At 37.4% G+C, this 17,089-nt stretch overlaps 1 protein-coding gene across 7 annotated transcripts in view; it reads left to right on the top strand.

The window, feature by feature from the left end:
• The window catches only part of Gria4 (glutamate ionotropic receptor AMPA type subunit 4), a 156,702-nt gene that overhangs the window by 62,476 nt on the left and 77,137 nt on the right, over positions 1 to 17,089 (top strand). For all 7 annotated transcript variants that reach the window (XR_004388770.1, XM_032909667.1, XM_032909666.1 and 4 more), the window contains exons 4-5: positions 2,459 to 2,626; positions 3,736 to 3,840. Coding sequence is in view for 6 of the 7 variants with exons in the window: in XM_032909667.1 (XP_032765558.1) it covers positions 2,459 to 2,626; positions 3,736 to 3,840 (273 nt within the window). In the remaining variant the exon portion in view is untranslated. The remainder of the gene's footprint in view (positions 1 to 2,458; positions 2,627 to 3,735; positions 3,841 to 17,089) is intronic.

Genomic DNA, 17,089 nt, shown 5'->3' on the forward strand with positions numbered 1-17,089 from the left:
ATAACTCCTGGCTAAGAAGTAGTTTTAAAGCTGCTTACCAATTAAATTTTTATATAATATTTGTTTTCTACATGTTATCTGAAATCTGGGCATCCATATATAGGTTTTTCTATACTGTACTACAATAAAGCACATGAGAAAGAGTTGGAGCTTTTGACAAGGTAAAGCCAGTTTAAACTCCAAGCTTCTGTCAGCTCTTGGGCCCTATTAAACTTCTGCCCTTTGCTTCTCCAGCTGGCGGTTTGCTTTGCACTGTACACCACTGTGCAACACCATTTCCTTTATCTTCAGGAAATTTGTCTGTTTTTCTTTTTTTTTTTTTTTTCATTTTCCCTCAGCTTCATTCTCCCTGCTTGGGAAAAAAGATCAATATGTTTTTTTCTTCTTTTATGTCTTAATACTGGCACACCAGCAGTACATTTTGTCATTTGTCCTTTTGGTCTTTGGGAAAATGTCTTTATTTCTCTTCTCTATTTTCTTGCCTTGGAAGAAGATGACTTTAGAGGATTTTTCTACTTAGAGACATGTTGGCTCAAGGAAGACAGAAGGCACATTAATGATTAGTGTAGCACTTTGTTTCTTTTCCTTCAGCTACTCCATCCTAACTTAGGGGGCATGGGTCTTTGCTTACATCTGTTGTATTGTATGCTGGGTGCTCACTTAGCAACTCTCTTAGTTTACATGACCCTTATACATTCTTTTAATATAAGACTCATGTTCAGTTTCTCTACCACTTAACAGTGCTTTCTTGTAATTCATGTATTTTTAGTTGCTCTCTTCCTTGAAATGCTAGCTCTTCAGTGCACAAATCCTATTATCTCTGTTTAGTTTCTACATTCACAATTCCAAATGGATTTTCTTTATTTGCAGGCAAAAACAAAACAAAACAAAAAAATTAAAACAAAAACAAAACAAACAAACAAAAAAACCCAAGAAGTTAATCCCCTGCTTCCATGCCACAAATCTGCTCTGATGCACATGTAAAAAGTGTTAATCATATGGAATTCCTCAAACAAATAATGCAGTTATTGTCATGACTAGTAGTTGATGAATACTATGTCCTATCACCCATGTGTTTGATAAGTTTCTAATCAAGCATCACCAAAATTTACCCCAAATCATATTTTCCTATTCATCTTCCCTCACTTCCTGCTTTATGTTGATAATCTTGCCCAGGGCCTCACTCTTTTCTTTAAGAGATAGATGGATGGTCATCAAAACACAGATGGTTTATACTTTGTATATCTACATTGATACTGGGATGGAAAGTTAGACCAATGGTTAGTCCATCAAATTGAGCACATTCATTAGACGATAAATACAAAACCTGTTAGACTTAAATAAAATAGTTGGTATCACTCGCATTACATTTCTCAATAACAAACATAATTCCTCTGGGAGGATTTTAGCCTCACATTGTGCACTGTCTATTGCGTGAAATAAAAAAACAAACAAAAAACATCATACTATGGCCAGCTGGCAGACTGGCTGGCCTGACCTGTTCTCGTCTGGGCAGACTCTCTGACCTGGAGCTCCAAAATCTCTACACCCGGCTTGCTAAGTTCTCATAGTTGTCACTGTGCTGCCAGCTCCAAGCATCGAAATTCACATAACTAACTGGTTTGCCCTTCTCGCAAATCCACGCTTTGCCACTGTACCTTTCCCTCTGGAACCTAGCTGAGTCGCCTTGTGAAGGAAAACAGCCACACAAACTTAGTTTAGAACCAACAGGCAACACAATCACTGGGCACAGCAACTAGCATCCTAATTTTGTAAGCCATTCTAAGTTAAACTTCTCTTGTGGTGAATCATGGCAGACTCGCCACCTAAACTGGGGCCTCTTAGTTACATTTTCCCTCCAAGCTCTCCCTGTGCAAAAACAAGTCACCTTTTCCAACCTCTTCTAGTCTCCTCTCCAACCCGGAAGTCCTGCCTACTCATTGTCCAGTGATTGGTCCCTACAAATCTTTACTCATTAGGGGAAGGTTCTGCCACAAATAAACATAAATATTTCACATCAATAAATGCAAAGAAAATCTCTGAGAACACTGCTAGGCATTTGGGAAGGAAAGAAAGTACAGCCCTCCTGGAGCTAAGCCACTGCAATGCTGGATGGATACAAACTGTAGTTTCCATTCTCCCCCTGTTTATACTGAAATGCAACATAAAGTCCCAACCCAAGGCTGCTCTTCTTACAGATGATAGAAAATTGTGCTTTAGGGTCTCTATTTTCAGAGTTTATCTTCTCCTTTAAAATTAGAGCAATATGTTGTGGCTTGCAGACTTTGTGTTCAAGCAACAAAAAACAAGACATTTCCAAAACCAATTTCAATTAATTCTTAGTATCATGCTAGCTTTTGAGAACAATGGAGTTTTTGTCATAAGAGTACAGAGGTCCCAGATTGCTCATTGTTCTAGAATTTAATATTTGTTTTTCTAAACATTTTAACTTGCTCAGTACACCTCTGCTCTCACTTATGATGGAGTCCTGGTGATGGCTGAAACTTTCCGAAGTCTCAGAAGACAGAAAATTGATATTTCAAGGAGAGGAAATGCTGGGGACTGTCTGGCAAACCCTGCTGCTCCCTGGGGCCAGGGAATTGACATGGAGAGAACACTGAAGCAGGTAACTCATAATTTTGCTTTATTTCATGATCTTTTATAAGAATGATATGTTAAAAAGCAGACTAATCCATCTGATTATTAATGTCTATTATAATTTTCATGTTAATATAGCAAGCATTTAGCAGTGTCAAAACATTTTAGATAGAATGGAAATGGTTATTCCTTATATAGATGTGTAGTCAAGATAACACAACAAATCCATAAAAATCTAAAACAGTGAAGTTGCTCAGTGTAGACACACTTGGTTAGCAATAGCCCAGTATTCCATAAAATCACTCAAGGACGCAGCATGAACAGCTGCCAATTTTGAGTAAACAGGTTGCTCTGGGAAAGTTTTGAAATGACAATTGAATGCTTTATTTCAATAATGGTTCTCATACCTGTTTACAACTTACACAAGAAAGAGCCATTACCCTCATTATCCATAAGGAGTCCAGGAAATATAAACATAACTTGTAAAAGAAGGAGGAGAAATGTTTGGCAGAGGTACGGACTGCTTCAATGCATCTTCAACTTTAAATTAATTGAATAATTTTATTCTTTTATACCCATACAAACAATATATATTGCAAAACTGGTGTTTCTTAAAGTTATCAATTCCTCTGAAATGTGATGAATTCAAGGCATAAATAAAATTAATGGGAATCAAAAGATAATTTGGAATCCAATATGCATGGATATTTTAAATGATGTATTTTTAGCTTTTTATATGTTAATTCAACATTAGCGCAAAGAATACAATCTGTCATAGGAACCCTAGGTACATAATCTGCTGTGAGAATATACAGAAAAAAAACTGAAGCTTGACTCTAAGCAATTAAAATTTCTATTCTATAAAGGATATTTTATTGTTGGAAAAGAATTATGTTACTTAAAATAAAATTTTGTAATACAAAAAAATCATCTAGGTATAGAACAAAATAACTTTTAATATCCTTTCATATCCCTTGTCAAGATTCCATCTCAGTAGCTCAAGCATCCAATGACATTCCAGAGAGTTAATTGTAATTTTTAATTACACAGCTATTAATAGTCCTTAGACTAGCAGTGACAGATTCTCTTAAATGAAGCTCTTAATGAGTATATGTGTGTTTTCCTTGTCCTTCATAGGTTCGAATTCAAGGGCTGACTGGGAATGTTCAATTTGACCATTATGGACGTAGAGTTAATTACACAATGGATGTGTTTGAACTAAAAAGCACAGGACCTCGAAAGGTAAGCTGTAACTGAACAAAACATAAAAATTTTTTTCTTGGATATTTTCTATATCTAAATTTCAAAAGTTGTCCCCCTTCCTGGTTTTCCCTCAAGAAACCCTCTACCACACACATACTCCGTGTATCCAGGAAGGTGCTAAGCCACCCACCAACTCACCGACTCCCTCCTTCCTCCCTGCCATGCCATACCCCAACACTGGAACTTCAAGCCTTCACAGGGCTAATGGGCTCTCTTCCCATTGATGCCCAACAATACCATCCTCTGCTACATGTGCTCCTGGAGCCAAGGGTTGCTCCATGTGTACTCTTTGATTCGTGGTTTAGTCCCTGGGAGCTCTCGGGTATCTGGTTGATTGATATTATTGTTGTTCCTATGGGATTCCAAACCTCAGCTACCTCAGTTCTTTCTCTAACTCTTCCACTATGAACTCCATTCTCAGTACAATGATTGACTGCAAACATTCTCCTCTGTATTTATCAGGGTCAGGCAGAGCCTCTCAGGAGTCAGATACATCAGGCTCCTGTTAGCATGTACCTCTTGGCATCCCCAATAGTGTCTGGGTTTGGTGACTGCATGTGAGATGGATCCCCATGTGCAGTAGTCTCTGGATTGCCTTTTCTTCAGTCTCTGCTCCACACTTTATCTCTGTATTTCCTCCCATGAGTATTTTGTTCCCCCTTTTAAGAACTCCTGAAGCATCTACAGCTTGATCAATCTTCTTCTTGAGCTATATGTGGTCTGTGAATTGTATCTTAGGTATTCTAAGCATTTGTGCTAATATCCATTTATCAGTGAGTACATATCATGTGTGTGTTTTGTGATTAGGTTACCTCACTAAGGATGATATTTTATAGTTCCATCCATTCACCTAAGATTTCATGATGTCATTGTTTTAATAGCTGAGTAGTACTCCATTGTGGAAAAGTACCATATTTTCTCTATCTATTCCTCTGTTGAGGGACATCTGGGTTCTGTCCAGCTTCTGCCTATTATAATAAGGCTGCTATGAACAGAATGGAGCATGTCTCTTTGTTATATGTTGAAGCCTTTTTTGGGTAAAATACCCAATAAATATCTATACCCAGGAGTAGTATAGCTGGGACCTCAGGTCCAATTTTCTGAGAACATCTAGACTGATTTCCAAAGTAGTTGTATCACCTTGCAATACCACAAACAAAGGAGAAGTGTTTCTCTTTCTCCATATCCTCACCAGTATCTGTTGTCACCTGAGTTTATGATCTTTGTCATTCTTACTGGTGTGCGGTGGAATCTCAGGATTGTTTTGATTTTCATTTCCATGATAAGGAAGGACGTTGAACATTTCTTTATGTGCTTCTCAACCATTCAATATTCAATTGAGATTTCTTTGTTTAGCTCTATAACCAATTTTTAAAAGGCTTATTTGATTCTCTGGAGTCTAACTTCGTGAGTTCTTTGTGTATAGTAGTTATTAGCCCACTATGGGATGTAGGATTGGTAAAGATCTTTTCCTAATCTGTTGGATGATGTTTTGTCCTATTGACAGTGTCCTATAGAAGCTTTGTAATTTTATGAGGTCCAACTGGTCTATTGTTGATCTTAGAGCATAAGTTATTGGTGGTCTGTTCAGGAAATTGGCTCATTTGCCCATGTGTTTGAGACTCTTCTCCCCTTTATTTTCTATGACTTTTTGTATTTGGTTTTATGTGAAGGTTCTTGAGTCACTTGGACTTGAGCTTGTACAAGCAGATAAGAATGGATCAATTTTGCATGCTTCTGCACGCTGACCTCTATTTGAATCAGCACCATTTGTTGAAAATACTGTCATTTTTTCACTGGATAGTTTTAGCTCCTTTGTCAAAGATCAGGGTGAGCTCACTTCTAGGGCTTTGATTCTATTCAACTGATCTACCTGCTTGTCTTTGTAAAAATACCATACAATTTTTATCACTATTGCTCTGTAATACAGCTTGAAGTCAGGGATGGTGATTTCCCCCCAGAAGTTCTTTTATTGTTGAGAATAGTTTTTGCTATCCTGGGCTTTTTGTTATTCTAACTGAATTTGCAAATTGCTTGTTCTAACTCTGTGAAGAATTGAATTGGAATTTTGATGGGGATTGTACTAAATCTGTATATTGATTTTGGCAAAATGGCCATTTTTGCCACAAAAAAAAAGGGGGGGTGGGGGTCTTTCCATCTTCTGAGATCTTTTTTGATTTACTTCCTCAAAGATTTGAATTTCTTGTCATACAGATCTTTCACTTGCTGGCTAAAGTCAGACCAAGGTATTTTATATTATTTGAGACTATTGTGAAGGGTGTAGTTTTCCTAATTTCATTCTTAACCTGTTTGTCCTTTGGGTAGAAGAAGGCTATGGATTCGTTAGAGTTAATTTAATACCCAACCACTTTGCTGAAGTTTTTTTTCTTTTTTTTTTTTATCAGATTTAGGAGTTCTTTGGTGGAATTTTTGGGATCACTTAAGTATACTATCATATCAACTGCAAATGGTGATAATTTGACTTCTTCCTTTTCAATTTGTATTCCTTTGGGCCCCTTTTGTTGTCTGATTTCTCTGGCTAGGATTTTAAGTACTATATTCAATAAGTAGGGAGAGAGCGGACAGTCTTGCCTAGTTCCTGACTTTATTGGGATTAGTTCATGTTTCCCTCCATTTAGTTTGATGATGGCTACTGTTTTAATGTATATTGCTTGTACTATGTTTAGGTGTGGGTCTTGAATTCCTGATAATTCCAAGACTTTTATCATGAAGGGGTGCTAAATTTTGTCAAATGCTTTCTCAGCATCTTTTTTTTTAGTTAGTTTATATATTGTTTTACATTGATGGATTTATGTATATTGAACCATCCCTGCATCCGTAAGATGAACTCTATTTGATCATGATGGGAGATCATTTTGATGTGGTCTTGGATTCAGTTTGGGAGAATTTTATTGACTATTTTTTCATATATATTCATAAGGGAAATTGGTCTGAAGTTCTCTTTCTTTGTTGGGTCGTGATATTATTTAGATAAAAGTATAATTGTGGCTTCATAAAACAAATTGGGTAGGATCCATCCTGTTCCAATTTTGTGGAATAGTTTGAAGAGTAGTGGTATTAGATCTCTTTTTAAGGTTTGATAGGATTCTGCACTAAACTGGGGTTTAATCCAGTCTGGGGTGTTTTTGGTAGGGAGACTTTTAATGACTCCTTTAATTTCTTTAGGGGTTATGGGACTATTTAGACAGTTTATCTGATCCTAATTTAACTTTGGTACCTGGTATATATCTAGAAAATTATCCATTTCATCCAGATCTTCCAGTTTTGTTTTATATTGGCTTTTGTGGTAGAATTTGATAATTTTTTTAATTTCCTTGATTTCTGTTGTTATTTCTGATTTTGTTAATTTGGATACTGTCTCTGTGCCCTCTGGTTAGTCTGGCTAAGGCCTTATCTATCTTGTTGATTTTTCTCAAAGAACCAGCTACTGGTTTTGTTGATTCTTTATATAATTCTTTTTGTTTCTACTTGGTTGATTTCAGCCCTGAGTTTGATTATTTCCTACTGACTATTCCTCTTGGGTGTATTTGCTTCCTTTTGTTCTAGAGTTTTCAGGCGTAGTGTCAAGTTGCTAGTGTATATTCTCTCTAGTGTCATTTTGGAGGCACGCAGAGCTATGAGTTTTCTACTTAGCACTGCTTTCATTATGTCCCATAAGTTTGTATATGTTGTGCCTTCATTTTTATTTAATTCTAAAACATCTTTAATTTCTTTATTTCTTCCTTGACCAAGGTATCATTGAGTAGAGCATTGTTCAGCTTCCAAGTGTATGTGGGATTTCTGTCAATTTGTTATTATTGAAGACCAACCTTAGTCCATGGAGATCCGATAGGATGTATGAGATTATTTCAATCTTCTTGTATCTGTTGAGGCCTGTTTTGTGATCAATTATATGGTCAGTTTTGGAGAAGGTACTGTGAGGTGCTGAGACAAAGCTACATTCTTTTGTTTTAGGATGAAATGTTCTATAGATATCTGTTAAGTCCATTTGGTTCCTAATTTCTGTCAGTTTCATAGTCTCTGTTTAGTTTCTGTTTCCATGATCTGTACATTGATGAGAATGGGGTGTTGAAGTCTCCCACTATTATTGTGTTTGGTGCAATGTGTGCTTTGAGCTTTAGTAAAATTTCTTTTACGAATGTGGGTGCCCTTACATTTGGAGCATAGATGTTGAGAATTGAAAGTTCATCTTTGTAGTTTTTCCTTTAATGATTATGAAGTGCTTCCTTATCTTTTTTGATAACTTTTGGTTGAAAGTTGACTTTATTCAACATTAGAATGGTTACTTGTCTTAGAGTTTCTATTCCTATACAAACATCATGACCAAGAAGCAAGGTGAGGAGGAAAGGGTTTATTTAGCTTACACATTCACATTGCTGTTCATCACCAAAGAAACTCAGGATTAGAACTCACACAGGGCAGGAAGCAGGAGCTGATGAAGAGGCCATGGAGAGATGTTACTTACTGGATTGCTTCCTTTAGCTTGCTCAGTTTGCTTTCTTATAGAACAAAATACTACCAGCCCAGGGATGGTATTACCCACAAGGGACCCTCCCCACTTCATCACTAGTTGAGAAAATGCCTTACAGCTTGATCTTCAAGGGAACCTCCTTTCTCTGTGATAACTCCAACTTGTGTCAAGTTGACTAGTACACTACTCCAGCTTGTTTCTTGAGGCAATTTACTTGGAAAAATTTTTTCCCGTCTTTTACTCTGAGGTAGTGTCTGTCTTTGTCACTGATGTGTGTATGCAACAAAATGCTGGGTCCTGTTTATGTATCCTGTAAGTTAGTCTATATCTTTTTATGGGGGAATTGAGTCCATTGATGTGGAGATATTAAGGAAGATTGACCATTGCTTCATGTTATTTTTGTTGTTAGAGTTGGAATTATGGTTGTGTGGCTATTTTCTTTTGGGCTTTTTGAGAGAAGATTAATTTCTTGAGTTTTTTAGGGTGTTGTTTCCCTCCTTGTGTTGGAGTTTTCCATTCCTTATCCATTGTAGGGCTGGATTTGTATGAAGAAATTATGTAAATTTGGTTTTGTCATGGATTATCTTGGTTTCTCTATTTATGTTAAATAAGTGTTTTACGGGGTATAGCAGCCTGGTCTGGCATTTGTGTTCTCTTAGGCTCTGTATGACATTTGACCAGAATCTTCTTGCTTTCATAGTCTCTGGTGAGAAGTCTGGTGTAATTCTGATAGGTCTACTTTATATATTACTTGACCTTTTTCCTTTACTGCTTTTAATAGTCTTTTTTTGTTTTGTGCATTTGGTGTTTTGATTATTATGTGACAGAAGGAGTTTCTTTTCTGATCTAGCCTAATTCAAGTTCTAAAGGTTTCTTGTGTGTACATGGGCATCTGTTTCTTTAGGTTAGGGAAGTTTTCTTCTATAATTTCATTGAAGATATTTACTGGCCCTTTAAGTTGGGAATCACTCTCTTCTATACCTATTATCCTTAGGTCTTCTCATTCTGTTCTGTATTTCCTCGATGTTTGGGGTTAGGAGCTTTTTGCATTTTGCATTTTCTTTGACAATTGTGTCAATGTTTTCTATGGTATCTTCTGTCCCTGAGATTCTCTCTTCTATCTCTTGTATTCTGTTGGTGATGCTTAGATCTGTGATTCCTAATCTCTCTCTTAGGCTTTCTATCTCCAGAGCTGTCTCCCTTTTTGATTTCTGTATTGTTTCTATTTCCATTTTTAGATCCTGGATAGTTTTGTTCAATTCCTTCACCTGTTTGGTTGTGTTTTCTCTAATTCTTTAAGGGATTTTTATGTTTCCTCTTTAAGGGCTTCTACCTGTTTACCTCTGTCCTCTTTTATTTTGTTAAGGGAGTTATTTAAGTCATTCCTAAAGTTCTCTATCATCATCATGAGATGTAATTTTAAATACAAGCCTTCTTTTCTGGTGTGATGGGATAACTAGGACTTGATGTAGTGGGAAAACTGGCTTCTGATGATGCCTAGTAGCCTTAGTTTCTGTTTCTTATGTTCTTGAGATTGCCTCTTGCCATCTTGTTAACTCTAGTGCTACCTGCCCTTGCTGTCTCTGAGTAAGATCCTGTGCCTTTTGTGATGCTAGTTGTGTCAGAACTCCTCAGAGTCCAACTATCTCTGTGATCCTATGATTCTGGAATTCTGGGATCCTGAGATCCTAGGTATGTCAGAGCTTCTGGGAGTCTAGCTGCCTCTGGTCTTGTAAAACATCAGTATGACCAAGCTCCTGAGATCCTGTTGTGTCAAAGCTCCTGGGAGTCAAGCTTTCTCAGGGTGTTTAAAACCCTGGTTTTGCTTTGGGCCCAGGTGTAAGCTGGAAGGAACCCGGGCCTCTGCCTGGCACCGTTTGAGTTTCCTTGGTTCCTGTGGGTGTCCCAGTTAAGCTGTATGTTGGAAAAAATGTTGTAGCCTCAACTGTTATCTTGAGTGCATCAGTGCTCCATTGCTCCTGATTCTGTCCAATCTACTGGGAATCAAGCTTCCTCTGTGATCCTGTGATTCTGAGCATTTCAGAGCACCTGGAAATTGGTCTTCTTCTGGTTGTTGTAAGAGTGGATGCAGAGCCAGGACTCCAGGTCTGTTCGGGGTTCAGGTTCAGACTGGAAAGAACTCGTACCACTGGCTGGGCTGGAGTTCTTGTGTCCCTGGATCCTGGGGAACACAGTTACTCCAGGTGTTAGAGCAGATGTTGTGACCTCTCCTGTGATCCAAGGTGTTTCAGTGCACCTGGAAGTCAGGCTTTCTCTGGGTGTTCTAGGAGTGGGTGCAGATCCAATGCCCAAGGTCTGCTCAGGGCATTTGTTCAGACCAGAAGGCTCTTTTCATATTTTCATGTGACACTCTTAAAGGCGTATAGGAGAAATAAAGCTTGATAGTCTAAATTCTATTTTTAACTGACCCTTATACCTTGTATTTTCTTCATGTTCTGGTTATATCATATGTTTAACAATCAATGATGTGACAAAATGAAACAATTAATTTGACACTATACTCTATAACTCACAATGGAAGCAATGTGGCAAGGGGAACTGGGCAAACAAAATTTGGAAACAAATATACTCCACAGAAGAGAACAAAATGCAGCAAGTATGTCCATGTATTATCTGTGAATCATTAGAGAGACTACAAAGAGATCCTACTAAAGATTAGGTGTACTTTAAATAGATTGTTGTTTCTCCAACTAATCAGTCAAATTAAATTGAGCAAAGGAAAGCAAATGGAAGATAAAATGAAGACAATAATTACTGGGCCAATGAAGGAGAGAGGCATTCAGAAAAGTGCTAGCTCAAGGATTTTATACTTAAAAAATATCTTAGCATTGTTTCTGTTACTATGACAAAACAGTCTGACAAAAGAACACTTAATTCCTCTTAGAATTACAGGTTTCAGTTTAACACTGACCACAAATACAGGCAGTTACTAGAAGCAGGTAACAGTCGAGAAAGACAAATATAAGGATGCTGTTTGCTTGCATGTGTGCTCAGTTCAACTGCCCCACTCTTAGACAGTTCAGAGCCCCTCACTATGAAATGGAGATGCCCTCAGAGAATTGGTTCTTCCCATATCAACTAAGATAATCCTGATCTAGACAATTCTTCATTGAGAGTCTCTTTTCCAGTGATTCTGGTTGTAGCAGGTTGACAAATAAAGCTAGACATCATGGAAAAGCAGCTCTTGAGATCTCAGATGTGAGAATTCTTATCATATGTCTTTCTAGCATTCCTAAAGTAGTCTACATCAGAACTCTCTAAACTTTTCCTGTCAAGACTCCTTTTCACCTGAAACATTTTTTATGTGAACCCAGGTATATAAGGTAGACAAACAATTTAGACATTTATATATTATAGATGACATAGAACTTCATATTTAGAACAATTTTAGTATAGCTATAATTTCATCATTTATCTAAACTAATAAGATGGATTGCTGGAATATTTTTACATGAAAAATCTAGTCTGAAAGTAGCAACACCCTTTTCTTTACATTGATCAATGTTTTTGATTTTATACATGTGAATGCTAAGAACTCTGGATCACATGACTATCTAGTACAAAATGGTAGAAGTATATTTTAAAGATAGGATTTCTATGTTTTAAAACATTTAGGAAATTGTTAGAAATCTTATGCTAAACTTTGGCTAAAATCCATCCAACAATTTTTGTGAAAATAAATAAACAGATTAATCAAAAACCTTGAAAATAAAGTCGTGTATCATATAAAAATAGTGGATCATACCTGTAACTGTAGCACTTGGGAGGCAACATCATCAGGGTTAGAGAGCATCCTCAATAATGCAACAAGTTAGAAGTCAGTCTGAGAACATGAATATATATATATATATATATATACATACATATATATTTCTAACACAATAGGAAGATATTCTATATTGATGTCTACATGCTACGTAATGATGGTAGAAAAATAGTGTTCATTTATAAACTAGTTCACTAGTAAACCACTGCTTAAGAAGCTAAGTTAGGCCAAGCATGATGCATGCATTTGATTCCAGCATTGGAAACAGAGGCAAGTAGATCTCTATGAGAATCTATTGCAAGAAAAAAGAGAGAAGTGGAAGAAGAGACAGATTCTAGACTAAGCTTGATGTAAGGGAACCATATTATCTCACATCAACTGGGTTTAAGCATTATTTAGCAAATGATGCCTAGGATTCTTAACATATTCTTTACTGAACAATTGTCTAGGATGTCTGTGCGATTGTCTAGGATGTCAAGAGTTGTTATGGTTAGCTTCTAAAATGTACTTTTTAACTGTTTGAGAAGTATTTTAATTAACATTAAAGTCACAATTTTTAGAAGCCCTTCTATGCCCCAAGCATCAGACATGATGCTTTATATGATGTAATCTTCATGGCCAGCCTATCACTTCAGTTTTACTATGTTTATTTCTCTTAAATGAGAAAATTATGTTTTAATAAGGAATAGTTATGATTCTTGTAGGAAAAATATTCAAAATGTATCTCACCCTAAAACCTTCTAATACTATGCTCTGCCTGAACGGACCCTGATTAAAGAATTTTGTTTTGGGAAAGCTAGGATATGCAGTCTACTTGAACATTAAAGAAAAGGCATATGAGATATATATAATAGTTATACATATACATACATATACATATAATCACTCAAGGTGAGGGAAAATATTACCATGACAAGCTGTAAGGATGAGAGGATGTGAGATCTAAAATTAGCTGTAGAGTTAGAGATTAGATAGGTAGACATAGCAGAGGCAGCAATGGTGAAAAGTCTTGGAAGCAGGACAGGCAGGGAAGTAGTAATTGCTTTCCCAGTGTTTTGCTTTCATCTATGACATGAGTGCACATCAGAAGTTGTGTGAGAGAGAGATGTAGTGCTGCAGCCCAACACACCTCTCTTGCTGGGCTCAAGGTGTCATCTCCTTGCCTGCAATCTTCTAGCTGATACATAGGACATTTTTGGTCAGAGTATTCAAGACAGGGAGTGAGGCAATAGGGTGACTTCACATGAGCCACATTAGCAGGCTTATTAACTAAAGAAAGGAGACACAATTCCCACGAAGCAATACCTGGGCTCCACTCTCCCAGAAAATTGTCAGTCTTACTATGGAGTTGACAGAGTATTCCATAGGCTACTAAAACTGTTGACTTCTGGGTATGGAGAGGAAGGAGAGGTAATCTTTCTTTCATGCAACAAACTGGTTTAACAGGCAGAGCTGGTCAACTAACCAGAAACATTTTTTAAATGCAAAAAGATGATTTCTATCTTACAAAACAATTACTATGGCAAAACAAATGGCTCTTAATAACATTGAAAAGAACAGGAAGAAGAAATAGGTGGGCTATTTACACTACAGAATGTTTTCATGACCTGTTCAAACACAATGGTATCAAGAGTTATGGACTCTCAAGGAGAAAGTAGAAAAGAAATTGGAAGAGTGATGCACAATCTTCTTCACATGCAGCTGACACACATCCAAGATTTTTGTTTCTCCATCTTTATTAAATTGGGTATTTCTTATTTAAATTTCAATTGTTATTCCCTTTCCTGGTTTCCAGGCCAATATCCCACTAACCCTTGCCACTCCTCTTCTATATGGGTGTTCCCTTCCCTATCCTCCCCGCATGACCGCCCTCCCCCCAACAATCACATTCATGGGGGTTCAGTCTTCGAAGGACCAAGGGCTTCACCTTCCACTGGTGCACTTACTAGGCTATTCATTGCTACCTATGAGGTTGGACTCCTGGGTCAGCCCATGTATAGTCTTTGGGTAGTGGCTTAGTCACTGGAAGCTCTGGTTGGTTGGCATTGTTGTTCATATGGGGTCTCGAGCCCCTTCAAGCTCTTCCGGACCTTTCTCTGATTCCTTCAACGGGGGTCCCATTCTCAGTTCAATGGTTTGCTGCTGGCATTCACCTATGTATTTGCTGTATTCTGGCTGTGTTTCTTAGGAGAGATCTACATCCTGTTCCTGTCGGCCTGCACTTCTTTGCTTCATCCATCTTGTCTAATTGGGTGGCTGTATATGTATGGGCCACATGTGGGGCAGGCTCTGAATGGGTGTTCCTTCTGCCTCTGTTCTAAAGATTGCCTCCCTATTCCCTCCCAAGGTATTCTCATGCCCCTTTTAAAGAAGGAGTGAAGGATTCTCATTTTCGTCATCTTTATTGAGTTTCATGCGTTCTGTGCATTTAGGGTAATTCGAGCATTTGGGCTAATGTCCACTTACCAATGAGTGCATACCACGCGTAGTTTTCCGTGATTGAGTTACGTCACTCAGGATGATATTTTCTAGTGCCCTTCATTTGCCTATGAATTTCATAAAGTCATTGTTTTTGATAGCTGACTAGTATTCTATTGTGTACCACTTTCTGTATCCATTCCTCTGTTGAAGGGCATCTGGGTTTTTTCCAGCTTCTGGCTATTGTAAATAAGGCTGTTATGAACATAGTGGAGCATGTGTCTTTGTTATATGTTGCGGCATCTTTTGGGTATATGCCCAAAAGAGGTATAGCTGGGTCGTCAGGTAGTTCAATGTTCAATTTTCTAAGGAACCTCCAGACTGATTTCCAGAAAGGTTGCACCAGTCTGCAATCCCACCAACAATGGAGGAGTGTTCCCCTTTCTCCACATCCTCGCCAGCATTTGCTGTCACCTGAGTTTTTGATCTTAGCCATTCTCAATGATGTGAGGTGAAATCTCAGGGTTGTTTTGATTTGCATTTCCCTTATGACTAAATATATTGAACATTTCTTTAGGTGCTTCTCAGCCATTTGGCATTCCTCAGCTGTGAATTCTTTGTTTAGCTCTGAACCCCATTTTTAATAGGATTGTCTGACTCCCTGCAGTCTAACTTCATGAGTTCTTTGTATATTTTGGATATGAGCCCTCTATCAGTTGGAGGATTGGTAAAGATCTTTTCCCAATCTGTTGGTTGCCATTTTGTCCTAACAACAGTGTCCTTTGCCTTACAGAAGCTTTGCAGTTTTATGAGATCCCATTTGTCGATTCTTGATTTTAGAGTATAAGCCATTGGTGTTTTGTTCAGGAAGTTTTCTCCAGTGCCCATCTGTTCACGATTCTTCCCCACTTTTTCTTCTTTTAGTTTGAGTGTATCTGGTTTGATGTGGAGGTTCTTGATCCTCTTGGACTTAACCTTTGTACAGGGTGATAAGAATGGAGCAATCTGCATTCTTCTACATGTTGACATCCAGTTGAACCAGCACCGTTTGCTGAAAATGCTATCTTTTTTCCATTTGATGGTTTTTGGCTCCTTTGTCAAAAATCAAGTGACCATAGGTGTGTGGGTTCATTTATGGGTTTTCAGTTCTATTCCACTGGTCTATCTGCCTGTCTCTGTTCCAATACCATAGAATTTTTATCACTACTGCTCTGTAATACTGCTTGAGTACAGGGTTTTTGTTATTCCAGATGAATTTGCAAATTGTTCTGTCTAACTCTATGAAGAATTGGATTGGAATTTTGATGGGGATTGCATTGAATCTGTACATTGCTTTTGGTAAAATGGCCATTTTTACTATATTAATCCTGCCAATCTATGAGCATGGGAGAACTTTACACCTTCTGAGGTCTTCTTTGAATCCTTTCTTCAGAGGCTTGAAGTTCTTATCATAAAGAATTTTGAGTTGCTTGGTTAAAGTCACACCGAAGTATTTTATATTACTTGGGACTATTATGAAGAGTGTCGTTTCCCTAATTTCTTTCTCAGCTCGTTTCTCTTTTGTGTAGAGGAAGGCTACTGATTTATTTGAGTTAATTTTATACCCAGCCACTTTGCTGAAGGTGTTTATCAGGTTTAGTAGTTCTCTGGTGGAACTTTTGGGATCACTTAAATATACTATCATATCATCTGCAAATAGTTATATTTTAACTTCTTTTCCAATCTGTATCCCTTTGATCTACTTTTGTTGTCTGATTGCTCCGGCTAGAACTTCAAGAACGATATTGAATAAGTAGGGAGAGAGTGGGCAGCCTTGTCTAGTTCCTGATTTTAATGGGATTGCTTCAAGTTTCTCTCCATTTAGTTTAATGTTAGCCACTGGTTTGCTGTGCTTTTACTATGTTTAGGTATGGGCCTTGAATTCTTGTTCTTTCCAGGATTTTTATCATGAAGAGGTGTTGAATTATGTCAAATGCTTTCTCAGTATCTAATGAAATGATCATGTGGTTTTTATCTTTCATTTTTTTATATAGTGGATTACGTTGATAGTTTTCCATATATTAAACCATCCTGCATGCATGGGATGAAGCCTACTTGATCATGGTGGATGATTGTTTTGATGTACTCTTGGATTCGGATTGCTAGAATTTTATTGAGTATTTTTGCGTCGATATTCATGAGGGAAATTGGTCTGAGGTTCTCTTTCTTTGTTTAGTCTTCATGTGGTTCAGGCATAAGAGTAATTGTGGCTTCATAGAAGGAATTCGGTAGTGCTTCATCTGTTTCAATTTTGTGAAATAGTTTGGATAGTATTGGTATGAGGTCTTCTATGAAGGTCTGATAGAATTCTGCACTGAACCCATCTGAACTTGGGCTCTTTTTGGTTGGGAGACTTTTAATGACTGCTTCTATTTCTTTAGGAGTTATGAGATTGTTTAAATGGTTAATCTGTTCCTGATTTAACTTTGGTACCTGTTATCTGTCTAGGCAATTGTCCATTTCCTCAAGATTGTCAAGTTTAGTTGAATATA

This window comes from Rattus rattus, chromosome 8 (assembly GCF_011064425.1).
Source record: "Rattus rattus isolate New Zealand chromosome 8, Rrattus_CSIRO_v1, whole genome shotgun sequence".
In the NCBI taxonomy this organism is placed as follows: Eukaryota; Metazoa; Chordata; class Mammalia; order Rodentia; family Muridae; genus Rattus; species Rattus rattus.